Source organism: Gorilla gorilla, chromosome 21 (genome assembly GCF_029281585.2).
Source record: "Gorilla gorilla gorilla isolate KB3781 chromosome 21, NHGRI_mGorGor1-v2.1_pri, whole genome shotgun sequence".
Lineage (NCBI taxonomy): Eukaryota > Metazoa > Chordata > Mammalia > Primates > Hominidae > Gorilla > Gorilla gorilla.
Genome location: NC_073245.2, coordinates 76,000,001 through 76,024,684, shown reverse-complemented (window position 1 = coordinate 76,024,684; position 24,684 = coordinate 76,000,001). Strand labels below are relative to the sequence as shown.

General features: G+C 55.1%; 3 protein-coding genes across 46 annotated transcripts in view; 1 reads left to right on the top strand and 2 right to left on the bottom strand.

The window, feature by feature from the left end:
• The window catches only part of ZGPAT (zinc finger CCCH-type and G-patch domain containing), a 28,699-nt gene extending 15,725 nt beyond the window's left edge, over positions 1-12,974 (bottom strand). For 6 of the 16 annotated variants that reach the window (XM_055372708.1, XM_055372703.1, XM_055372706.1 and 3 more), the window contains exons 1-2: positions 12,233-12,347; positions 11,187-11,798 (exon numbers count right to left, since the gene is read on the bottom strand). In XM_055372708.1, coding sequence (XP_055228683.1) covers positions 11,187-11,770 — 584 coding nt within the window. In that variant the 5' untranslated portion in view covers positions 11,771-11,798; positions 12,233-12,347. Of the gene's footprint in view, positions 1-11,186; positions 11,799-12,181; positions 12,348-12,791 lie in introns of those variants that run through there. The other 10 variants (XM_055372709.2, XM_055372704.2, XM_055372707.2 and 7 more) reach the window with 6 other exon arrangements.
• ARFRP1 (ARF related protein 1) lies at positions 12,395-20,817 on the top strand. 5 transcript variants are annotated; one of them, XM_055372722.2, is made up of 8 exons: positions 12,395-12,484; positions 13,254-13,352; positions 13,613-13,700; positions 13,913-13,995; positions 18,121-18,202; positions 18,431-18,501; positions 19,630-19,730; positions 19,801-20,817. In XM_055372722.2, the coding sequence occupies exons 2-8, from the start codon at positions 13,260-13,262 to the stop codon at positions 19,886-19,888; spliced, it is 606 nt and encodes a 201-aa protein (XP_055228697.1). In that variant the 5' UTR covers positions 12,395-12,484; positions 13,254-13,259; the 3' UTR covers positions 19,889-20,817. The 5 variants fall into 5 exon arrangements, 4 of the variants coding, with proteins under 4 accessions (XP_055228697.1, XP_055228695.1, XP_055228700.1 ...); XM_055372720.2 differs by having other exon boundaries at positions 12,400-12,484; positions 13,259-13,352; XM_055372725.1 differs by having other exon boundaries at positions 12,474-12,541; positions 13,259-13,352.
• Positions 20,818-21,686: 869 nt separating this feature from the next.
• Positions 21,687-24,684, bottom strand: part of RTEL1 (regulator of telomere elongation helicase 1) — a 43,905-nt gene continuing 40,907 nt past the window's right edge. For 11 of the 25 annotated variants that reach the window (XM_055372675.2, XM_055372680.2, XM_055372678.2 and 8 more), the window contains 3 exons: positions 23,144-23,575; positions 22,813-23,007; positions 21,687-22,055 (listed from right to left, as the gene is read on the bottom strand). In XM_055372675.2, coding sequence (XP_055228650.2) covers positions 21,772-22,055; positions 22,813-23,007; positions 23,144-23,575 — 911 coding nt within the window. In that variant the 3' untranslated portion in view covers positions 21,687-21,771. Of the gene's footprint in view, positions 22,056-22,812; positions 23,008-23,143; positions 23,576-23,792 lie in introns of those variants that run through there. The other 14 variants (XM_055372693.2, XM_063702448.1, XM_055372697.2 and 11 more) reach the window with 13 other exon arrangements.

Here is a 24,684-nt window from a genome sequence, read left to right as displayed (position 1 = left end):
CAGGAGAATCACTTGAACCCAGGAGGCGGAGGTTGTAGTGAGCCAAGATTGTGACATTGCCTGCCAGCCTGGGTGACAAGAGTGAAACCCCGTTTCAAAAAAAAAAATTAATAATAAAAAGAAATTTAAAAATAAAGGAAACCATGGATAATGAACTAAAGGAAAACAAAAGAACCATGTCTAACCAAATAGAGAATATTAGTAAAGTGATAATTATTACAGAAAGAAACCAAATAGAAACTTTGGAGCTAAAAAGTACAGTAACTGTAGTGAAAATTTCACCAGAAGTTTCAACAGCAGATTTCAGAAGGAAGAAGAAAGAAACAGTGAACTTGAGGACAGGTCAGCTGAATTTATCCAAAATGAGGAGCAGAAAGAAAAAAACAACAAAGAAAAATGCCTAGAGCCCAAGGGACCTGTGCTACACCATGAAGCACATCAATGTATGCATGAAGTTCCATAAGCGGCGAACAGACAGTAAGAAACAAAACTAGTATTTCAAGATGCAAAGAATAGTAGCTGAAACTTTGCAAATTTAATGAAAGACATGAATTTACACATCCAAGAAGTCCAATGAACTCCAAATAGCTTATAAATTCAGGGATCCACACTGATACATTATAATCAAACTGCTGAAACCCAAAGACAGATAATCTCCTAAAACAGCAAGAGACAAGTGACTAGTCAATATATAAATGTTCCTCAATAAGATTAACAGCCAATTTCTCATCAGAAACTATTGGACCAGAAGGCAGTGAGATGACATTTTTTTTTTTTTTTGAGACGGAGTCTCGCACTGTCGCCCAGGCTGGAGTACAGTGGTGTGATCTCAGCTCACTGCAAGCTCCACCTCCCGGGTTCACGCCATTCTCCTGCTTCAGCTTCCCGAGTAGCTGGGACTACAGGCACCCACCACCACACCTGGCTAATTTTTTGTATTTTTAGTAGAGACAGGGTTTCACCATGTTAGCCAGGGTGGTCTTGATCTCCTGACCTCGTGATCTGCCCACCTCGGCCTCCCAAAGTGCTGGGATTACAGGCGTGAGCCACTGTGCCCAGCCAAGATGGCATTTTTAAAGTCTTGAAAGAAGGCCAGGTACTGTGACTCACACCTGTAATCTCAGCACCTTGGGAGGCCAAGGAGGGACGACAGCTTGAGCTCAGGAGTTCAAGACCAGCCTGGGCTTGAGTGAGACCTTCTCTCTATTAAAAAAAAAAAATTGGGGGCTGGGCATGGTGGTTCACGCCTGTAATCCCAGTGCTTTGGGAGGCCAAGGTGGGCAGATCACCTGAGGTCAGGAATTCGAGACCAGTCTGACCAACACGATAAGACTAAAATACAAAAATTAGCCAGGTGTGGTGGTGCGTGCCTGTAATCCCAGCTACTGGGAAGGCTGAGGTGGGAGGATCACTTGAACCCAGGAGGCAGAGGTTGCAGTGAGGCAAGATTGTGCACCACCATTCTCCAGCCTGGGCGACAGAGCAAGACCCTTTCTCAAAAAAAAAAAAAAAAAAAAAAAAAAAAGAAAGAAAAACTTTTTTGGAAAATTTACAAATATGCAGAAATAAAGGCACTCTTGAATAACCAATAAGTCGAACAAAAAAACAAAAGGGAGATTAGGATGTCTTGAGATCAATGAAAATGGAAATACAACAGAACAAAACAGCCAAGTGGCAGGGTGCGATGGCTCTTGCCCATAATCTCAGCACTTTGGGAGGCCGAGGCAGTAGGACTCCTTCAAGTCAGGAGTTTGAGACCAGCCTGGGCAACAAAGTGAAACCCTGTCTCTGCAAAAACTTGTTTTTTTCTTTTCTTGAGATGGAGTTTTGCTTTTGTTACCCAGGATGGAGTGCAATGGCGTGATCCTGGCTCACTGCAACCTTTGCCTCCCAGGTTCAAGCGATTCTCCTGCCTCAGCCTCCTGAGTAGCTGGGATTACAGGCGCCTGCCACCACGCCCAGCTAATTTTTGTATTTTTAGTAGAGATGGGGTTTCTCCCTGTCGGCCAGGCTGGTCTCGAACTCCTGACCTCAGGTGATCCACCCGCCGTGGCTTCCCAAAGTGCTGGGATTACAGGTGTGAGCCACTGTGCCTGGCCTCTGCAAAAACTTATAAAAGAAATTAGTTAGGTGCAGTGGTGTACACCTGTAGTCCCAGCTACTTGGGAGGCTGAGGCAGGAGGACTGATTGAGTCCAGGAGCTCAAGGCTACAGAGCTATGATCACATCGCTGCTCTCCAAACGGCAACAGAGTGAGACTGTGTCTCAAACAACAAAACAACAACAAAAAACAAAAAACAACAAAAAACAATCTTATGGAATGCTATGAAAGCAGTGTTTAGAGGGAAATCTGTAGCTGTAAATGCTTACATTCAAAAAGAAACACCTTGGCTGGGAAACATCTACTCAGGAGGCTGAGGCAGGAGAATCGCCTGGGAGACGGAGGCTGCAGTGAGCTAAGATCATGCCACTGCACTCCAGTCTGGGTGACACAGGGAGACTCCATCTCAACAGCAACCAAAAAAAAAAAAAAAAAGAAAAAAAAGAGACATCTCAAACCAATAACTTAACTGTATACCTTGAAAAATTAGGGGAAAAAAAGAGCAAATTAAACCCAAACCAGCAGAAAAAAGGAAACAAAGGTTAAAATGGAAATAAATGAAACAGAATGGGAAAACAATAGAGATCAGCAACAAAAAAGATCAACAAAATTGACAAACATTTAGCGAAAATGACCAAGAAGAAAAGACAGGCCATGCGTGGTGGCTCATGCCTGTAATCCTAGCACTTTGGGAGGTCAAGGCCGGTGGATAACCTGAGGTCAGGAGTTCAAGACCAGCCTGGCCGACAGGGAGAAACCCCATCTCTACTAAAAATACAAAAACTGGCTGGGCATGGTGGCTCATGCCTGTAATCCCAGCACTTTGGGAGGCCAAGGTGGGCGGATCACCTCAGGTAGGGAGTCCAAGATCAGCCTGGCCAACATGGTGAAATCCCATCTCTACTAAAAATATAAAAATCAGCCAGGCATGGTGGTGCACGCCTATAGTTCCAGCTACTCAGGAGGCTGAGGCAGGAGAATTGCTGGCATCTGGGAGGCGGAGGTTGCAATGAGTGAGATTGCACCACTGCACTCCAGCCTGGGAGACAGAAACAGACTCCGTCTCAAAAACAAGAAACCAAAAACAAAACAAAACTAGCTGGGTGTGGTGGCTCACACCTGTAATCCCAGCTACTCAGGAGGCTAAGGCAGAATTGCTTGAACCTGGGAGGCAGAGGTGGCAGTGAGCCAAGATCATGCCACTGCACTCCAGCCTGGGTGACACAGTGAGACTCCATCTCAAAAAAAAAAAAGACGAAGAAAAGAGATGACTCAAATTGCTAAAATCAAGAGAGAAAGTGGAGCTATTACTACTGATCTTACAGAAATAACTAGGGCTATAAAAGGATACTATGAACAATTGTATAGTAACAGATTAGATAACATAGACAAAATGGACAAATTCCTAGAAACATGCATGCAAACTATCTAAACTGACTCAAGGCTGGACGCGGTGGCTTATGTCTGTAGTCCCAGCACTTTGGGAGGCCGAGGCGGGTGGATTGCTTGAGGCCAGGAGTTCAAGACCAGCCTGGCCAACATGGTGAAACCCCGTCCCTACTAAAAATACAAAAATTAGCCAGGTATGCTGGCGTGCGCCTGTAGTCCGAGATACTGGGGAGGCTGAGGTGGGAGAAGCACTTGAACTCGGGAGGTGGAAGTTGCAGTGAGCCAAGATGGCGCCACTGCACTCCAGCCTGGGCGACAGAGCGAGACCAAACTGACTCAAGAAGAAACAGAAAATCTGAATAGACCTATAACAAATAAAGAATCAGTAGTCAAAAAACTTCCAATGAAAGAAAAGTTCAGAAACTTTCACTACAGTTATACTTTTTAGCTTCCAAAAAGAAAAGTCAATTTCAATAAGGAAATTGAATCAATAGTCAATAAACTTCCAACAAAAGAAAAGTCCATCTCTCTCTCTCTATATATATATATGATTGCATATATCACTTCACTGTTGAATTCTATCAAACATTTGAAGAAGAATTAACACCAATCCCTTTTTACCTCTTCCCATAATATAAAGAATACTTCCTAACTCATTCTATGAGGCCAATATTATGCTGGCATCAAAGCTATACAAAGACATGCCAAGAAAAGAAAACTACAGACCAATATCCCTTATCAATACAGATGCAAATATTCTCAACAAAACAGCAGCAAATCAAATCCAGCAATGTTATTACATGATAAGGCCTTAAACTTTTAACTGTTAAAAAGATAAGGCTCGCTGCGGTGGCTCACGCCTGTAATCCCAGCAGTTCGGGAGGCCAAGGTGGGTGAATCACGAGGTCAGGAGTGCAAGACCAGCCTGTCCAACATGGCAAAACACCGTCTCAACTAAAAATACAAAAAATTAGCTGGGCGTAGTGGCGGGCACCTGTAGTCCCAGCTACTCAGGAGGCTGAGGCAAGAGAATTGCTTGAACCCGGGAGATGGAGGTTGCAGTGAGCCGAGATCGCGCCACTCACTCCAGCCCAGGTGACAGAGTGAGACTCTGTCTCAAAAAAAAAAAAAAAAAAAAAAAAAAAAAAGAAAAAAAGAAAAAAGATAGGGCCAAGTGGCTCATGCCTATAATCCCAGTGCTTTTGGAGGCTGAGGCAGGAGGATCACTTTAGCCCAGGAGTTTGAGACCAGCTTGGGCAACAGAGTGAAATCTCATCTCTACAAAAATAATAATAATAAAGAGATAACACGCCATGAATATGCGTGCTTTATCTGAGGAATTCAAGGATGGTTCAACATACGAAAATCAATATACCACATTAACAAAATGAAAGGAAAAAAACCACACATGATCATCTAAAGGAAAAAAGCATTTGAAAAATCCAACACAGATGGGTACAGTGCAGTGACTCACCCCTGTAATCTCAGCACTTTGGGAGGCTGAGGCAGGATTGCTTGAGCCCTGGAGTTTAAGACCAGCCTGGGCAGCAAAGCAGGACCCTACCTCTACAAAAAAATTAAAAAATTAGGCCGGGCGCGGTGGCTCACGCCTGTAATCCCAGCACTTTGGGAGGCCGAGGCGGGCGGATCACAAGGTCAGGAGATCGAGACCATCCTGGCTAACAAAGTGAAACCCCGTCTCTACTAAAAAATACAAAAAATTAGCCGGGCTTGGTGGCGGGCGCCTGTAGTCCCAGCTACGTGGGAGGCTGAGGCAGGAGAATGGCGTGAACCCGGGAGGCGGAGCTTGCAGTGAGCCGAGATCGCGCCACTGCACTCCAGCCTGGGCGACAGAGCGAGACTCCGTCTCAAAAAAAAAAAAAAAAAAAAAAATTAAAAAATTAGCTGGGCATGGTGGCTCATGCCTGTAGTCTCACCTACTCAGGAGGATGAAGTAGGAGGATCCCCTGAGCCCAGGAATTCGAGGTTGCAGTGAGCCATGATCATGCCACTGCCCTCCAGCCTGGGTGACAGAACAAGACCCTATCTTTAAAAAAAAAATCAACACCCTTTCATGATAAAAAACACTCAACACACCATGAATATAAGAGAATTTCCTCAACTCGATAAAGGGAATCTACAGAAAACCTACAAGTAACATCATACTCAACAGTGAAAGACTAAAAGTTTTCCACCTAATATCAGGAACAAAAAAGTTTTCCACCTAAGATCAGGAACAAGATAAAGATGTTTGTTCTAGCCACTTTTTTTTTTTTTTTTTTTTAAGACAGGGTCTTGCTCTGTTGTCCAGGCTGGAGTGGAGTGGCATGATCTTGGCTCACTGCAACCTCCGCCCCCCAGGTTCAAGCAATTCTCATGTCTCACCCTCTCAAGTAGCTGGGACTACAGGTGCACATCACCTCACCCAGCTAATTTTTGTATTTTTAGTAGAGATGGGGTTTCGCCGTGTTGGCCAGGCTGGTCTCAAACTGCTGATCTCAAGTGATCTGCCCACTTCCACCTCCCAAAGTGCTGGGAACACAGGTGTGAGCCACCACCCCCGGCCCGCTCTAGTCACTTTTATTCAACATTGTACTTGAAGTTCTAGCTAAGGCAGTTAAGCAAGAAAAAGAAATAAATGCCATGCAAACTAGAAACAAAGACTACAATTATCTCTATTCACATATATATTGATTGTATATATTGAATATATATGATTGTATATATCGAAAATCCTAAATAATGCATAAAAATACTATTAGCACTAATAAACCAATTCAGCAATCAATATAGGATTAACATTAAAAAATCCACTGTATTTCTTTTTTTTTTTTTTTTTTGAGATGAAGTCTCGCTCTTGTTTCCCAAGCTGGAGTGCAATGGCGCGATCTCAGCTCACTGCAACCTCCGCCTCCCAGGTTCAAGCAATTCTCTTGCCTCAGCCTCCTGAGTAGATGAGATTACAGGCACCTGCCACCATGCCAGACTAATTTTTGTATTTTTAATAGAGGCTGGATTTCACCATGTTGGCCAGGCTGGTCTCAAACTCCTGACCTCAGGTGATCCACCTGCCTCGGCCTCCCAAAGTGCTGGGATTACAGGCGTGAGCCACGGTGCCCAGCTTGTATTTCTACATACTAGCAACAAACAGCCTGAAAATGTAACTAAGGAAAACAACTCCAGCCGGGTACAGTGGCTCACATCTGTAATCCCAGCACTTTGGGAGGCCGAGGCAGGCGGATCACCTGAGGTCAAGAGTTCGAGACCATCCTGGCTACATGGTGAAACCCCGTCTCTACTAAAAATACAAAAAATTAGCTGGGCGTGGTGGCAGGCACCTGTATTCCCAGCGACTCAGGAGGCTGAGGCAGAAGAATGGTGTGAACCCGGGAGGTGGAGCTTGCAGTGAGCCAAGATTGTGCCACTGCACTCCAGCCTGGGCAACAGAGCAAGACTCCATCTCAAAAAAAAAAAAATTAGCTGGGTGTGGTGGCAGGCACCTGTGATCCCAGCTACTTGGGAGGCTGAGCAGAAGAATTGCTTGAACCCGGGAGGCAGAGGTTGCAGTGAGCCAAGATTGTGCCACTGCACTCCAGCCTGGGTGACAGAGCAAGACTCTGTCTCGAAAAAAAAAAAAGGAAAAGAAAAACAATTCCTTAGAGAAGCATCAAAAATAATACTTATTTAACCAAGAATGTGCAAGACTTGTACAGTACAAAACACTGTTGAAAGAAATTAAAGACGTAAATAAATGGACAGATCCTTCATTCATGAATTGGAAGACTTAATATTGTTTTTTTCTTCTGTTATTGTTGTTGTTTAAGATGGAGTCTCCCTCTGTTACCCAGGCTGGAGTGCAGTGGCATGATCTCAGCTCACTGCAACCTCCTCCTCCCAGGTTCAAGCGATTCTCCTGCCTCACCCTCTCATGTAGCTGGGATTACAGGTGTGCACCACCTCCGACTAATTCGTTTTTTATTTTTAGTAGAGACGGGGGTTTCACCACGTTGGCCAGGCTGGTCTTGAACTCCTGACCTCAAGTGATATGCCCGCCTCAACCTCCCAAAGTACTGGAATTACAGGCGTCAGCCACCACACCCAGCCAGAAGGCTTAATATTGTAAAGATGACAATGTGCCCCAAACAGATCTACACATTCTATGCAATCCATATCAAAATTCAAACTGTCTTTTATGCAGAATTGGACAAGCCGATCCTAAAATTCATATGAAATTGCAAAGGATCCAGAAACAAAACAAACTTGAAAAAGAGGAGCAAATGGTGAATAACTACCACTTCCTGAGTTTAAAACTTATCACAAAGCTATAATAATCAAAACAGTGTGGTACTGGCACATATACACCAATGGAACAGGAGAGAGAGCTCAGAAATAAACCCTTACATATATCGCCAATTGATTTTGGACAAAAGTGCCAAGACCATTCAGGGGAGAAAAAGCAGTCTTTTAAACAAATGGTGCTGGGAAAACTGGAAATCCACATGCAAAAGAATAAAGTGGACCCTCACCTAATAACATATACAAAAATTAACTCACAATGGATCAAAGACCTAAATTTAACAGCTAAAACTACAGAACTCTTAGAAGAAAACATAGGTGAAAATCCTCATAACTATGGATGAGGTGGTTTCTTAAACCTGACGACAAAAACATAGGCAATAAAGAAACAATAAATTGCACTGCATCAAAATTTAAAATGTTTGTGCATTAAAGGACACTATGTCGAGTGAAAAGACAACCCAAACAATGGGAGCAAATATCTGCAAACTCTATACTTCATAAGGGATGAATATCCAGAATATATAAAGAAATCCTGGGCCGGGTGTGGTGGCTCATGCCTGTAATCCCAGCACTTTGGGAAACCAAGGCAGGATCACCTGAGGTCAAGAGTTCAAGACCAGCCTGGCCAACATGGTGAAACCCTGCCTCTACTAAAAATATAAAAATTAGCTGGGCACCACGTGGTGGCAGGCGCCTGTAATCCCAGCTACTTGGGAGGCTGAGGCAAGAGAATCCCTTGAACCCAGGCGGTGGAGGTCATGCCATTGTACTCTAGCCTGGGCAACAACAGTGAAACTCCATCTTAAAAAAAAAAAAAAAAAAAAAGAGTCCAACGCAAATCCAAGAGAACTTATCAGTCCTGAATGGTGGCAAGGTGGACGTCTGTAAGATGCTCCAGAAGCTTTCAAATCAGGCCTGATGCTGACACGGCAAGCAGCACTGGGTGGAGCAGGGGACGGAACGAGGGCTGGGGGCAACCGGAGCCCTCTGAGCCTTGAAGCCCTGGGCCACTCAGTTCTTCTACTCCTGTTTCCTCCTCTGTCAAATGGTGTGACTGCAGGGCCTACCTACAGGGCTGCTGCACAGATGAATGAAAGTGTATGAAACTCTTGGAGCAGTGCCCGGCCCAGAGGAAGCACCACAGGGATGTGTCAGATCTCTCATCAAGGGGATCAGGAATTCGAGACCTGGGTAATATGGTGAAATCCCGTCTCTACAAAAAATACAAAAATTAGCTGGGCATGGCAGTGCACACTTGTAGTATCAGCTATTAGGGGGGCTGAGGTGGGAGGATGGCTTGGGCCAGGGAGGTGGAGATTGCAGTGAGCCAAGATTGTGCCACTGCACTCCAGCCTGGCTGACAGAGCAGCAAGATGCTGTTTCAAAAAAAAAAAAAGGAAGACATTCAAGAACTAGAACTAGAACTAGGGATGGTTACACGGTCAGCCTGAACTATTGGCTAAAAAAGAAAATTACCTACTAGAAGGCTTGGTAAATATTTCTTCTAAGAGGAAAGTAAAAAGGAGGAAAAATAAAGCTATGCGCTTAGGGAAATAGAGACATTACAGTAATAATTGTTCATATTTGAATATGGAAGAGGTATTACCATTAAATGTGTTACCTATTATGACATAGAAGTTACTCTTTTTTGTCCTCACATCGGACTTGGACTTCCAAGAAGTTACTTTTTAAGTAATTTCCTAATCAGTTAGATTAGAGATGCAACTATGAAGTATTCATAGTTGGAAAAACCCAGTAACTTCTGGAATTTGCTTTAAAATGGCCCAGGAAAGAAAAAAATAGGGCAGGGAGAACAGACAAAACGAGACTGGGAAAATATTAATAAATGACGACATTGGATGATGGACCGTGGGCAGTGATTATGCTAAACTCTCTAATTTGGGGTATGTTTGAAAATCTCCATAAAAGTAAAATTTAAAAGTTGAACTCTAGAGAATAAAACTAACAACAGGGCCAGGCGCAGTGGCTCACGCCTGTGATCCCAGCACTTTGGGAGGCCAGGGCAGGTGGATCACTTGAGCTCAGGAGTGTGAAACCAGTCTGGGCAACATGACAAAACCCCACCTCTACTAAAAATACAAAAATTAGCTGGGCTTGATGGCTCACGCCTGTGATCCCAGCACTTTGGGAGGCCAAGGTGGGTGGATCACGAGGTCAGGAGTTCAAGACCAGCCTGGCCAAGATGGTGAATCTCCGACTCTACTAAAAATACAAAAAATTACCCGGGTGTGGTGGCGGGCGCCTGTAATGCCAGCTACTCTGGACGCTGAGGTAGAGAATTACTTCAACCCGGGAGACAGAGGTTGCGGTAAGCTGAGATTGTGCCACTACACTCTAGCCTGGGTGAGGAGAGTGAAACTCTGTCTCCAAAAAAAAAAGCCAGGCGCGGTGGCTCACGCTTGTCATCCCAGCACTTTGGGAGGCAAAGGTGGGTGGATCACGAGGTCAGGAGATTGAGACCATCCTGGCTAACATGGTGAAACCCCGTCTCTACTAAAAAATACAAAAAAAAATAGCCACGCATGCTGGCAGGCGCCTGTAATACCAGCTACTCAGGAGGCTGAGGCAGGAGAATTGCTTGAACCCGGGAGGCAGAGCTTGCAGTGAGCCGAGATCGCGCCACTGCACTCCAGCCTGGACAACAGAGCAAGACTCCGTCTCAAAAAATATATAAAAAATTATAGTAATATAAAAATTAGCTGGGTGTGGTAGCGTGAGTCTGTAGCCCAGCTCCTAGGGGGGCTGAGGCAGGAGGATCGGTTGAGCCCAGGAGGTCCAGGCTGCAGTGAGCCAGGACTATGCCACTGCACTCCAGCCTGGTTGACAAAGTAAGACCCTGTCTCAAAAAAAATTAAAACAACCACCAAAAAAAAACTGACGATAGGCTGGAGACCTACTCTCTTCCACATAAGCCTTGCACTGCTGCTCGGGCTGCAGTACAGTGGCTGCATCTCCACTCACTGCAAACTCGGCCTCCTGGGTTCAACCAATTCTCCTGCCTCAGCCTCCTGAGTAGCCAGGACCACAAGGTGCGCGCCACCAAGACCGGTTCATTTTTGTGTTTTTAAGGAGATGGGGTTTCACCATGTTGACCAGCGTGGTCTTGAACTCCTGACCTCAGGTGATCTGCCCGCCTCGGCTTCCTAAAGTGATGGGATTACAGGCGTGAGCCACCGCGCCTGGCCTCCTTCCATGCTTCTTGATTCACCCCAGAAGGAAGACGTAGACGCCTGAACACAGACACTGCTGTGAAAGCATGCCTGCCCCAGGAAGCTGAGACAAAACTGCAAAGCAAAGGGAGGGCCGATCCTGACCCGACCCTGTGTGCGTGCCCCTTACGCCCCTAAGGTTGGCATCTGACAACAAAGGGCTTTACCTGCAGTTCTCCTTAAAGCGGCACTTTCCCTCCAGGAAGAACGGGCACGGCTTCAGAGACTTGTGAGTGGGGTACAGGTAAAGCACACGGACACCCGCCGAGCCATCCTCCGCCTCTTCCGTTCCCACCACCATGGCGTTGTGATACTCCAGAGTGCCCCAGGAGCTGTAGTAGGGCGCGCTCACCTTTGTCCCACTCAGCTCTTCCTCGTCCTCTCCCTCTTCCTCCTCCTGCCCACCTGCCGCAGATTCTGGCCCCGCCTCTGCTTTAGGAACGGTCTCTGATCCAGACCCACGGGCCGCTGCTGGTGCCTCCACCGCCTCAGTGATGGCCTCCCGGAAAGCCTGGTACTCAGCATCTTCCTGGCGGCCCGGGCGCTCTTCGTCCAGCGCGGCCAACAACCTGCTCTTCCTGACAGACACCAGGCTGGCCTCGGTGAGCTCGATGAGCTCCTTCAGGTCCCCCTGCAGCTGGCGCAGGTCAGCCTGCTCAGACGAATCCAGGCCGGCGCCCAAGGCCAGCTCCACTTGCTGCAGCTGCGCACGGTAGGTCTGCAAGGCCGACTCCAGGCTCTCCTCGTCCATGCTGAGAGAGGGAGGCGCTGGACCAGGGCTGCAAGAAGAGAAGCCAGGTGAGCCCCGCGTCTCGGGACCGACCCCACAGCCTGAGGGCGGGCACGGGCACGGGCACGTCCCGTTTCCCTCGGGGAGACACCGGTTCAGAGGCACAGCTCCCAGCGCAGAGGTTGCAGCCCGGGTACCCCCGCTCAGGCTCCGCGCTTCCCTTCCGAGCCGCCGTGGGCTCGCCGCTAGCCGGGTCCCGCGTCACTCCGGAGCCGCCTCCCCGCGGGGCGCCCCGCCGCCTGGCCCTCCGCCGAGCCCACCCGCCGCGCCCGCCGCCTTCCAGGCCGGCCGCGCCCCCCCGCCCGGCGTCTCTTCTGTCTGGCCAGGGCCGCGTCCCCGCAAACCGCGGCCCCCTGGTCCCCGGCCGGGCACCTCCTCCGCGCGGTTTCCCAGCCGCAGCCACAGAGAGCCCGCCGGCCTCACCGGCTAGAGCGGCCCGGCGCCCCCTTTTCGCCCCAGCAGCCGATCGGCACTTCCTCCCGAGCGCCGCCGCTTCCGGAAGTGCTTGGCGCGCGGGGGCAGCCGGGAAGCGGAGCGCGGAGGCCGCTGGGACGCGGTTCAGCTCATTCCCTGAGGCCGGCCCGCGTCCCGTCAGGCGCCGCGCGGGGTTAGCGCGGGGTCAGCGGGGGTCAGCGGGGGTCAGCAGCAGCGGCTCCGAGGGCGCGGCGGACGCAGGTAGGCCGCAGGCTGTGCGGTGAGGCGCGAGGCCCTAGGGGCGGCCCAGGACTCGAGGTGGGACGCGGGTGTGACAGGAGCCAGCTTTGGCTGCTTGTCGGGGAGCCTCAAACCTGGCGGCGGCGGCATGGGGCGGACGTAGCCGGGGGCCACGACCCAGGTTGTTCCTTCGCAGTCGTTCCCTGCCAGCCGCGCGCCGCCTCCAGGTGCACTCCAGGAGCAGCCGGGCCGCTGCTCACCCGCCCTGTAGTCCGCTCCCCCCAGGGCCGTCCCCGTTTTAAGAAATGGGGTGAAGAGGCGTCCCTACCCGGCGCCCGCAGGGGCTCCTGGGGAGCGCGCCGGTGGCTCGCTGCTCCCGGGTGGGGCGCGGGGCTGACGCTCGAGGGTGCCGTGGCCCAGGCGGGGCTGCAGCGAGTGTGTTCCCCGTTCCGCGCGCGTGAAGCGTGGGAGCGAAACCTCGGGGGAGGGCGGGAGCGCCGCTGAGCTCACTGTGAACGCCTGGCTGGGTAGTCCCGCGAGCAGGGGAGGGGCCGGAACCGATGTGTATTCGGAGAGGTCGCAGTCATTGCTGTGAGCAGGACAGAGTGGCGGCTGGCCTGGGAGAAGTGACAGAGGGATGGGGTGGGAGAGGGACGAGGAGTCGGGAATGGCCCCCAGGCTCTCGTCCTGAGCGGTCACCTGGACGTGGGGCGCCACTGACCACCGTGGAGAAGCCCGGGGGAGGGGAGGTGCTTTCTGGCTGCACACTGACACATGTTGGGGTGCCCAGGGCAGGATGTACACGCTGCTGTCGGGCTTGTACAAGTACATGTTTCAGAAGGACGAGTACTGCATCCTGATCCTGGGCCTGGACAATGCTGGGAAGACGGTGAGTGCCCACGCCCTTGCGCGCACCTTTCCCACGGCCTGGTGGCGCCCCCTTCGGTTTTGTGCTGTCAGCTGCATGTTCACTTCCCAGACAGAAGCCAAATTTCACCTGAGACGGCGGGATAGTCACCGCCAGCTTCCTGAAGAGCAGAGTGTTGCTCTGTTTCTGTTTCTGTCTTTTAAAGAACAGACCTGAGTAAGGATATTTGGAAGCCAGTATAGCCCCTACTTGATGTGTTTCGCCTCTCCCTCTCTCCTCAGACCTTCCTGGAGCAGTCGAAAACCCGATTTAACAAGAACTACAAGGGGATGAGTCTATCCAAAATCACCACCACCGTGGGTCTAAACAGTAAGGGTCTAGATAGCAGGGCTGTGGGTTTGGGGCCTTGAGGATGCCGTGATGTTCACAGTCCAGCTGGCCCGTGGCCACAGCCCTGTCGGGCCCCTCTCAAGTCTCATTTGAGTGGCACCAGCATGGTTTGCCCCATCCCCTGGGAGAGCTGGGACTGGGTGTGTCGAGGACCAAGATCATGAGCCTTGCCTGTTTCCTCCTCTCCCCAGTCGGCACTGTGGATGTGGGAAAGGCTCGGCTCATGTTCTGGGACTTAGGAGGGCAGGAAGAGCTGCAGTCTTTGTGGGACAAGGTAAGACTCCCTGGCCAGGACCACCCCCACCCCAGCCCTCCAGTGCCACTTCTTTCCAGAGTGCACCCTTTAGGGCCCTTCCTCAGCAGCTTTCCTCACCCACTCTGTCCCTGGGGTTTTCTCTCTGGTCCTGTCCCAGGTTCCCGAGTGGCTCCCTGTTTTGTCCCAGCTGAACCCTTAGCTGAAGTTGCCCCGAAAGTGGTGGTAAGGGAGTTTCCCACGTGGGAGTTCCCTGCGATGGGGCCAGTGGAGATTCCAGGGAAAGAATCACTAAATGCCAAGGAGATCAGATCAGAGCATGTATTAGGGGAACCTGTTGACAGAGTGCGGCATCCTCAGGTGACCAGTGAGAGAAGTGCGTGTTCACTGGTCATGCCTGAAGCCGGGGGGAACTGGGTTCAGGGCTGGGGCTAGTTTCTTTCAATGTTTTGAAACCTGAGCATTATGTTAACAACCTAAACATCTTACAAGTGTCTGGCAATGTTCAAACCCTGGCTTGGGTTTGAGCCTAAGGGCAACCTCGCTGGCCAGGTCAGAGAGGTCAGGGCAGTCTGTTTCTTTCTCAGTCAGGACAAGACAAAGTGTGGGGACCTGGGGACCCTGCACTCCTCCAAAGTGAGTGCCTCCTTTCGGCTCAGAGACCTTGCTGCTGACCACCACAGGACACAGAAATGGCAAAGACCAGATGTGGGGACGGCAGGACGGCTGCCTCTCCCCTGATGAGGTTCCCTCAGTTCTAGCTTAACATTTGTTCTTCCGTGATCACCAGAAGACTCCTCAGGGTCTCACAGTGGCAGTCTCCTATTTTGACACAGGTTTTGGGCATTTCTGAGATCCCAGTGTGGTGCCCCTTCCCCACACCCCCCAAGCTGCAGTTTATCTCCTTCTCAGCCTGGGCCAGGCACTGAGTCCAGCACTGAGCAGGGCAGAGCCTGTGGCTTCCTCGGGCTCCCTGCCCTAGGCTGGCACAGTGGGTGTGGGGTGGCCCCAGTGCCTTGGCTGCCCTGATGCCATCTCTAGAGCTGAGTGCCCAGGTCCTGATCTCTTTTTTGATCCTAGTTCCCCTTTCCTAGGCCCCCCCAAAGTGTCCCCTCCTGCTGTGACTTCTAGCCAAGAAGACATTTCTCCCACGGCCAAGTGATCTCTGATAGATCCTGTAGGACCACTGAAGTCAGACAGGACAAGTTGAGTCAGGGCCTGTGTGTCCAGTGCCCAGCATGCTTGGGGGGTGACACAGATGATGATGATCTTGTCACAGGCCGGTGTCTCAGGCACAGATGCTGAGACAGGTTGACGTACAGGATGCACACTGGGGGTCGGCACCAGGAAGGCAGGGAGGACGGGAGAGGTTGACTCAGGCAGCAGGATCCGCAGAGCTATGGTTGGCCCAGCAGGGAGCCCTGGAGGAGAACTGGCTATGCTGTGCCATGTGGGGCCAGGCTGGCCGGGACTTCACACCACGGCCTGGTGGGTCCCCAGTGTGGGCTGCCCTGGGCAGGTGTGACCTGGCAGCATGGCTCTTTGCAGCCAAAGTGGGTCCCACAGAAACCAAAATGAGACCATCTGCTGGTGCAGTGTTCTCCAACATGAAGCAAGAATACAGTGGGGCCAGAGATGCCTGCACTGGCCACAGCTGCAGCCCTGCGTGGACCCACACTTCCACGTTGGAGAGGGTTCCTCCAAGGTCCTGAGGGCCTCTCTTAAGGCGAAACTGGAAGAGGGAGACTTAAGGGGGCCACTGTAGCCCATCCTTGCTGCTGGTCTTGGGGCTGCACAGCCCTTGAGTGCCCCCCCAATTCACTACCACTTCTGCTGGGGTGCTACTTCCTGGCAGTCTGAGCCCTTCTCCAGACACCACCGTGGTGGGGCCAGTGGCTCCCTGGGTCCCCAGCTGTGGGACAGCTGTGGGATGGCAGCCCCATCTCCTGCCCACCAGGGTCTCCTAGACATGAGGTGCAAGTCATGCCCATGAGGCAGCTGTGGCTGTCATTCAGCGTGTCTGCTGAGTATGTGCTGCTCTAGTGGCCGGGACCCCTGACCCTGCTGAGCTCAGAGCTGGGAGGATCAGCTGCAGGGACCCCCCTAGGTCACTGGGAGGGACCGGAAGGGAGGCCCCTGCTCCCACCCTGGTTCCTGTATCCTGCATCCTTGTGCAGAGCCAGCACCACAGAAAGGGCTGTCATTGCGAATTGGCCTCGTCCTGGGGCTGGACCCTGGGTCGGTGTCCACATGTGTGGCCAGGACCTCAGCTCCTGGGTTCTTTGCTGTAACACTAGTCTCTCAGGCTGGCTGGCACTTTGCAGTTGGGGAGCTCCCATTGCTGCTGGGGAGAAAAACTCAGACCCACAGTCCCTCTGACTGCTCCACTGGGGTCAGCTGGCCAGCCAAGAGCCACGCTTGGACACCTCCCTCTTCCCCCTCCTTGTGGGGCACACCACAATGACCACTGCTGTGACGCCTCCACTGGGGCATGGGGCTCTGGGTCCTGCCCGCACTCAGCCCTGAGGTGTCGCTCCCATCCACTGCGGCCCTGCTGGGCTGTGCACCTTGTGCCTGGTAGGTGTGATGGGTGGCTCTGGCCACATGGTCCCATGGTCCAGGACCCGGTTGCACATGAACCTTCTGCCACCCTGCTCAGAAGCCCCAGGAGCCACGTGGAGATTCTCTCACTGGGCTTGCTGCAGCCTCCACAGAGCCGCCCCTCCTGCCACAGAGGTCTCCACCTTAGGGTCCGCCTGCTCCCTTGTGTCAGCAGCAGACAGCCGGCACACTGCAGGGTCCCTTGAGGGGCTGGCGGCCTCTGTGTGGGACCTATCTGTAGGCCAGAGAAGTTCCTGGGGGTCGGGGGGCCTTGCTACCTGCAGAACCCTGGAGGACGCCTGGCCTTGGGCCTCCTCTCCACTGTGGGAAGTTCCTGGGGGTGGGGGGGCCTGGCCTTGGGCCTCCTCCTTTTCACTGTGGGAAGTGCAGGTGCACAGGCTTCTCTCCACTGTGGGAAGTGCAGGTGCACAAGCTTGTCTGGCACTGGGATGGGGTTGTCTGGTACTCCCTGCTCGGACACCCTAAGGATTTTAGAGAGTTGGGCTGTGCCTCCTGGCTTCTCATGCTCTCGGGTGTGTGTGTCTTAACACACTGACCACCAGCTTGTCCTACCTGGTCAGCATCCAGTTCTAGGTCTCTGGGCACTCATGCCTGGACAGGAGAGCTGGCACAGCCTGGAGGCAAAGTGGCAAATGTGAGCTGTTGTCTGCTCCACGTGGACGTGGAGTTTGCTGTGTTTTTTTCTGATTGAGATAGAGGTGCACTCATCTGGTCCAGGGCTCAGCACTTGTACCTGAGGCTGCAGGGGCTGTGCCCTGTCTTGCCCAGGAGTGTTGCCAGCGAGCCCAGGACTGACCAGCCCAGGCTGCAGAGGTCTGAGCTCAGTGACTCTGGCCCTGTCCTGGCAGGGAGGGCTCGCTTCATAGATGGCGCTGGTCAGTCTTATCCACATGGCCACACTCCCTCCCTGTGCGAGGTGCTGGCACAGAGCCCCACAGGTGCACTCCCTCAATGGGCCAGGCTGTAGTCTAGGTTCCTCCAGCCCCCAAACCCTATCTATTTTTTGAGACAGGGTCTCTCATTCTCACCCAGGCTGGAGTGCAGTGGTGTGATCAGAGCTCACCACTACAGCCTCAACCTCCCAGGCTCAAGCCATCCTCCCACCTCAGCCTCCCGAGTAGCTAGGACTGCAGGCGCACATTACCATAAGCTTTTGTACAGACGGAGTCTCACTATGTTGCCCAGGTTGGCCGTGAACTGGGCTCAGGTGATCCTCCTGCTTCTGCCTCCCAAAGTGTTGGGATAATAAGTGTGAGCCACCACGCCTGGCCCAATCCCTGTCTTTCACCTTTGGCCACCATCAGGCCAAAGGTTGCAGGCAGGTTCTCAGGAGCAGCGTCTGGGGACACCTCCACCAGATCTCCCTGCAACCCCAGAATGCATCCCAGAAGGGTCTTGCAGTTGGGGGCTGCCCTCTTGCCCCTTCCTCATGTGAGCCCCTCACTGTGGCCATGACACAGGCCTGGCTCTGCTGGCCCTTGGCAGGGTGGGGACTGAGCCCCAACTCCTGGTGCTTCCTCCCAGTATTATGCGGAGTGTCACGGTGTCATCTACGTCATTGACTCCACCGACGAGGAGAGGCTGGCTGAGTCCAAGCAGGCGTTTGGTGAGTGCAGCCTGGCTGCTCTGGGAGGGATGGATGGTGAGTGGGGGCAGGTCCAGCTTGGGCAGCTCTGTGCCTGGGGCAGGCTCAGTGTCTGGTCAGAAGTGCTCCTGCCTAGTGGGTGACGGGGGGGCAGAGGGAGTGGCTGTCACAGTGTCCACACCTGTGGGCCCCTGGGCAGTCAGAGGCAGGATGCTGGGTGTGAGGCGCTGCCTCTCCTGCCCTCCCCAGAGAAGGTGGTGACCAGCGAGGCGCTGTGCGGTGTCCCCGTCTTGGTGCTGGCCAACAAGCAGGATGTGGAGGTGAGCCCCACCCCTGCCTCCCGCAGCAGCTTCCCGAGTCCCCAGCCTCCCCCACAGCAAGGGGAGCAGGTGTGCACCCAGACACCCCAGGCCCAGTGACTGCCCAGGGGGTACAGAGTCATTTTCAAGGCCTGCCCTGCCCCCAGCAGCTTCCCAAGCCTGGTTCCTGTCCAGACCTGCTGCTGCCAGCCCTGGAGGTTCTCCCACCTCAGGGCAGGCGCCCAGGGGCCTCTTCCTGCCATGCAGGGCACCTCTCCCCAGAAGGGCAGCTGTGTCTCAGGAGTGTGTGGCCAAGCTGTGGGGACACCCAGGTGAAACTCAGAGCTCAAAGAAGTGATGCTGGGGCCCTGGTGGGAGTCAGCTCTGACCCTCACCTGTTCCTGCTACCCTTGGAGGTGGCATCTGTGCCAGCCCCACCCCCAGGGCAGCCCCTCAAGACCCCTCTGAGGTGCCACTGCCCCCGGGAGCACTGGCCACGCTGAGTTCTAGCTGTTCTCTTGGAGTGGCTTTGCACAGAAGCAGCTCGGCATCCAGAGGGCCAGGGTGAATCTTCACTTCCCGCCTTCTCTGGGGTGGCTCTGTTGCCCCCAGCCTGTAGGGCTGGCCTCCCCTACAATCTCAGCCGACAAGAGGGACACCTGGTACGGGGCAGGGGTCTCCCCTCGGAGGAAAAGGGGAGGGGAGGGCTGCTCTTTGAAGACTCGGCAGGTGGTTGTGAGCAGAAGCCACCATGACTGCAGACTGCCCCCATCACTGATGCAGGGCTCCCACCTCTCCATCATCCCTGGCTGTGTGGGCCCCTGGGACCTGCCTCCGCCACTGCCCAGGAGGCCTCAGTCCTCAGCGCCCCACCTCGGGGCTCAGGGTGTCCCCCAGGGAGGGGATGGGGGGTGGACTCCTTGGAGCCGTGTGGACGTCTAGTTTGTCTCAGGCACTACCAGCCATGTTCAGCCTCGGGCTGAGCACAGGGTCCTCACTGCTGTGGTCTCTGTGGGAGACACTGGGACCCTGGTGGAGCTCTGGCTGTTTTCCTGGGGTGAAGGGCATACGCCCTTCTGAGAGTCCCGGGCCCACAGGCGAGACAGGGCCAGACGTGGGGGCTGCTCCTCACGGCCTTACCTCCCCCAGACGTGCCTCTCAATCCCTGACATCAAGACGGCCTTCAGCGACTGCACCAGCAAGATCGGCAGGCGGGACTGCCTGACCCAGGCCTGCTCGGCCCTCACAGGGTGAGTGGGGCTGCACCTGCGGGGGCTTTGGGGACCAAGACCCCCCGCCTCACACCCCCTGTCTTCACAGCAAAGGGGTGCGTGAGGGCATCGAGTGGATGGTGAAGTGTGTCGTGCGGAACGTGCACCGGCCGCCGCGGCAGAGGGACATCACGTAGGCGCAGCCGCGCTGCCGTCGGGACGGCTGGTCCCCTGGTGCTGGAGGAGTGGCCTCCTGTTGGCTCCCATGCTGCTGATCTTGGGGGTGGGTTTGCTTTGCTTTGGGGTTCTTCTATTTACTTTGTTTTCTCGAAAACAAACTTTCCTCTATGTCTGGAAAAGCGTAGGCATCCGGAGGCTTTGGAGGGGAGTTTGGCAGCCCGGCTGGCCCAGGCCCTGCAGCGGCAGCCTTTCCACAGGGCGCAGCGGTGGCCTTTCGAGGCCCTGTCTGGGGGGTCTGAGGGAGACCTGGTTGGGAATTGGGGCTCCAGTGCTCAGGCTGGCTTGGGCTGCATGAGGACAGCCCTGTGGGACCCTCGGGAGACCCCGTGGCTGTCTGTCCGCCCCATTGAGGAGGAGGCCTGTCAGCCATGGCTGCCATCTGGCTTCTGCCCTGTGACCCCGTGACCCTGGAAGTGGTCTGGGGCTGATCTTGCCTTGAGGAAGACCCAGGCCATGTTCCCAAAGGCCAGCGGGGGCCCTGGATTGTGATGCAGCCTCTGGACAGGGCTGAGGAGGCCTGTGGGGGAAGACATATACCCGACGCCTGGGCCTGGCTTCACCTCATCTTAATGCCCCGGGAGGGAGCTGACTGATGCAAAAAGCTGAGGGGGCCTGCTGGGAGTGGCTGTTTTTATGCCCCAGCCCTGCAAGTTGGGGAGTGTTTGTGGGGGTCCAGAGCCCTCCCCCAGCCAGGAGAGAACCTCCTGGAGGGGTTCTCTATGGGGCCCTGTGTCCCCTGCTCGGGAGTAAGGCTGGTCCTGGGGTCCTCCTTGCACAGCCCCCACTGGGCCTGCCGAGTGCTGTGTTCTTCCTCAGTCTGGCTGTGGGCAGGAGCCGCCTGCCCAGTGCCACCCAGGGTGAGTGCAAAATAAAGACGGCGAGTGTGGCTCTGTTCATCCCTTCCCTCCTGGAGGGCGGAGGCTCCTGGCTGTTGGACACGGTGATGGTGGTACTGGGCTGCTCAGGGGCTGGTGGGCAGGTGAGGGGCTCCCCAGGTGGGCCTGGAGAGTCCAGGCACTCCCTTCCTGCGGATGTGGGAAGGACATGGGGTCCTGGGAGGAGCTGCTGGGAAGGGGCATGAGTCAGGGTGGGGGTGGCGCAGCAGCTGCGGGGCTGTGACTCACAGGAGTCGGGCCCTGGAAGTCCCCGCGTCCTCTCCAGGGGACCCTGTGTGTGTTCTGCAGGTTGGTTCCCAGGACCTGGGGGGGACCTCCAGCCACAGGAACCTGGCCGTGCTGGGGAGGCGAGTGGCTGGTGCAGCCCCCTGGTTGCTCTGGGTGCATCGGGAGGCTTCAGAGCCTGCCCCAGAGGGGGAGAAGCTTCACTTCCCGGGAAGCATGGGAGGCCTGGAGGAGGTCTTTGGCAGGTCCCCTCTCGGGAAATCCCCTGTGAGTTGGGAGTGGGAGGAATTCATAAGCGGGGGGTTAGTGTGGGCCCCGGCGACTAGGGCTGGCCTGAGCCCCATCCTGTTCTTCCAGCAATGATACCCTCCCAGGCCCTGACCCTCCCTGAGCTTCAGGGGCCCTTGCCACGTGCCACAGCCACCGGGGACAGAGGTGGCACTCCCCACTGATCCTCCCAGGGAGGGTCTGTCTGAGGTAGGGGAAGCCCCGGGCAGCAGTTCTGATGGCAGGCAGCCTGAGGGATCTGGGCACAGCGGGCGGGTCAGGTGTCCCCGGCTGCCCTCCCAGTAGCTGTGCAACTACAACCAGTTTTATGAAAAAGCTTTATAAAAATAAGCTTTAAGAAACCTCATTTCTTCTATTTAAAAAAAGCCTCTTTTAGTGCAAGTGGGGTGCCAAGGATGTAGAATAAATAAGTGGGGGCGAGGGGGCCAGGATCAGCGCACAGGGAGGAAGCGCTCACGGACGCTCCGCTCCAGCCCGGGCATCCTGGCCACGCGCAGCGCCTGCAGCAGCCGCACCAGCAGCGCCCCGTCCTGCGCCTCCAGGAGCTCTGTGAGCCGCCGACGCAGCTTCAGCTGCAAGGCCGCGCGGCCCGCCCTTGGTGTCGGACCCCAGCCCTCCGGGGCCTCAAGGGCCTGCAGCAGCCGCTGCAGCCTCTTGATGGAGATGTCCTGGAAAGCCACAAAGTCGATGACAGCACGCTCACACTCCTCAGCTCCTGCAGTGGGGTGGGGAGGCAGCGGTCCGATCATTTCACCCACACACACTGGCGGGGGCTGCCAGGTACCCTGCTTTCTGGGCCCCACTCAGGGGGTTTGCAGGAGAGAGAAATCCCTGTGCAGTGAGCCGTGCTGGAGAGGGCAGTGCAACGATGGGGACTGGAGAAGGGGCAGGAGCCTTCGGTCAGAGAGCTGGAGTAAAGGCCTAGGGGGCAGGAGCGGCCACTCAGACCTTGGCTGCAAGAGGCAAGGGAGCCCAGGCAAGGGCTTGGGGCTCCTGGGCCATCGGAAGGGGCGAGTTGGGACCTGCAGATGGACCGGACCTGACTTGATGTTAAGGGGGTCACTTCCCCCTGTGACTTTTCAACAGTGGTTAACATTGGGCCTCGGTTTCCCTGTGTCAGAGGAGGCAGCCACCTTCCTCTTGGGCAGTTAGGAGAGTTACCATCAGGCCTCGGTTTCCCCGTGTCAGAGGAGACAGCCACCTTCCCCTCGGGCAGTTAGGAGATTGCTGCCCACTTTCCCAGAGCTCCCCAGGGGAGGCTGTGCCCTGGCTCAGATCCAAATTCTCAGCCACCCCTGAGGGGGCAGACTTGGTGGGGATCTAGTGGAGGGACCCCTGACCCCTCAAATCCACTGTGGCCCCTTCCCAGAGCCAGCTGGCATGCCTCAGGCTAGATGCACGTGCAGGGGCAGGAGTGAGGGCACAAGTGGGCCTGGCCTGCCGTGTGCTGCTCCCTCAGTCCTCTGACTCACCTGGCACCCTGGTGCTGAGGGGGGAGCCAGTGCAGCTGGTGCACAGGGTGTCATGGGAGGAAGACCCTGGCACATTGAGGGCCAGGCCCAGGGCCGTGCAGTTGCGGTGAGGCTGGCACTGCTCTGAGCTGGAGCTGCTGGCTGAGAAGGTGCCTGGGGGGCACGGCTGGCACTGCGTGTTCTGGCTGGGGGTGCCTGCAGCCAGGAGGGAAGAATGGGGTTAGGGGAACTGGTGTCCTAGCTCAGGGTGCGAGGCTGGGAGCAGCAACCTGACCCCTGCCACACCTCCGGCCACCACTCCTGGGGGCCCCTCCCCTCGCCCAGCTCTCACCCGGGGCAATCACGCCGGCACCAGGTGGACACGATGCGTGTTCCAAGCAGAAACCAGCGTGCGCGAAGAAGCCGGCGCGGCAGCGGCAGGCGCGGTTGTGGGTGGCGTGGCAAGCCCGAGCCTCTTCCTCACGCTCCCCGCAGAGGACGTTGCAGTAGCGGCAGCGCTCCAGGTAGTTCCAGAACTGCGTGTAGTGGCGCGGGGGACACGGGCCACACGTCGTGGGGCTGTCTCGGCGGCACGGCCGCTGCACAAAGGTACCTGGGGGGCACTGGGCGCACACCAGCCACTCCCCTGTCTCTGCGTCCCGCCAGGGGTAGGTGGGTGTTTCTGCGACTCCGCGTACAGCCGGCACCAGCAGCAGGGCGGGCAGCGCCAACACCAGGCACAGCAGCGACAGGCCTGGCCCCTCCAGCGCCCTCATGGTCCTTGCTGGAGCAGGGAGAGCGCGGCTCAGCGCGGACACCGGACCCTGCTGTGCCTGACCAACATGCCACCTCCTTTACCCCCGGTCCGCCTGCGGAGGGGCCGCCCAAGTCCCGAAGCCCATCCTGCTGCCGCCCTACGTATGTGGGCAGGGAGAGGGCTGGGCCAGCCTCACCACGCCCCATAGGAACCCCTCCCTCCCCAGGCAGCCCCCCTCACCCACCTGGTACCATCCCTCCCCAGAGCTCAGTCCAAGGGCGGTTCTGGGAGGGGCCTCACCAGCCAGGGAGCCGCCCTCCTCAGCACCTGGGGCAGCTCCCAACGCACAGACCAGCCCAGGCAGCCTGGTGTGTCGGTGGATCCCCTACCAATTGCAGCTTGGCTGCGGCTGTGAGGATGAGGGCAGGGCTGAGCCCACCGTGGAGGAAGTACAGTGTCACATGGCAGGCTGGGAGGAGCCTCTGCCAACTCCCTGTCCCTCAACTCCCACCACCAAGCCCAGGCCACGAAGACACCGTCCTGGGCACTGCCAGCAGCTTTATTAGAGAGCCCTGTCCCCTGATTAAAAGTGGACACGTGCCCACGGGGGTCTCCTCCTTCCCGGTGAGGGGCTCAGCTGGGGTGCCCCTGTGGCACCACTCACAGGCCAGGAACCAGGGAAGTTCTGGGGAAGCACTTTCCCAGAGACCCACCCCAGACCCCAAGGTAGCTCAGGGCTTCTCAGAGGCAGGCCCAGATCCGGTCCCACCGCAGGGACCAACCATGGGCCCCGCCTGCCCGAGGCCTGCAGGGGCCAAGCCGGCTGGCATGGGCTGGCCTATTCTGTTGGGTGGGTTCTTGGCCCACCAAAGCTGGATAGGCAGGTGATCAAGCCACGTTGGGTGTGCTGAGGGCCTCCGTGGGCACTCACTGGGGCTCTGGCCAGAAGACCTGCATGACACTCTGCTTCCTGGAGGCGGTGTGGCAGGCTGGGCACGTCCTAGAGGCCTGTGAGACAACCGGCCCACTGGACACATCTGCCAGGCGTTGCCACCAGGACAAGGGCCTGCCCTTTCCCCCTCAGCCCACCACCTGGGGCTACGCCCAGCAGGAACTATAGTGGCCAGGCACCAACC

Bases quoted from the DNA above. Each gene is read 5' to 3' on its own strand.
- ARFRP1 (XM_055372722.2), top strand. From the start codon at position 13,260: ATGTACACGCTGCTGTCGGGCTTGTACAAGTACATGTTTCAGAAGGAC. The intron at 13,701-13,912 runs GTAAGGGTCTAG...TCCTCTCCCCAG, and splicing joins CACCACCGTGGGTCTAAACA to TCGGCACTGTGGATGTGGGA. The intron at 18,502-19,629 runs GTGAGCCCCACC...TACCTCCCCCAG, and splicing joins CCAACAAGCAGGATGTGGAG to ACGTGCCTCTCAATCCCTGA.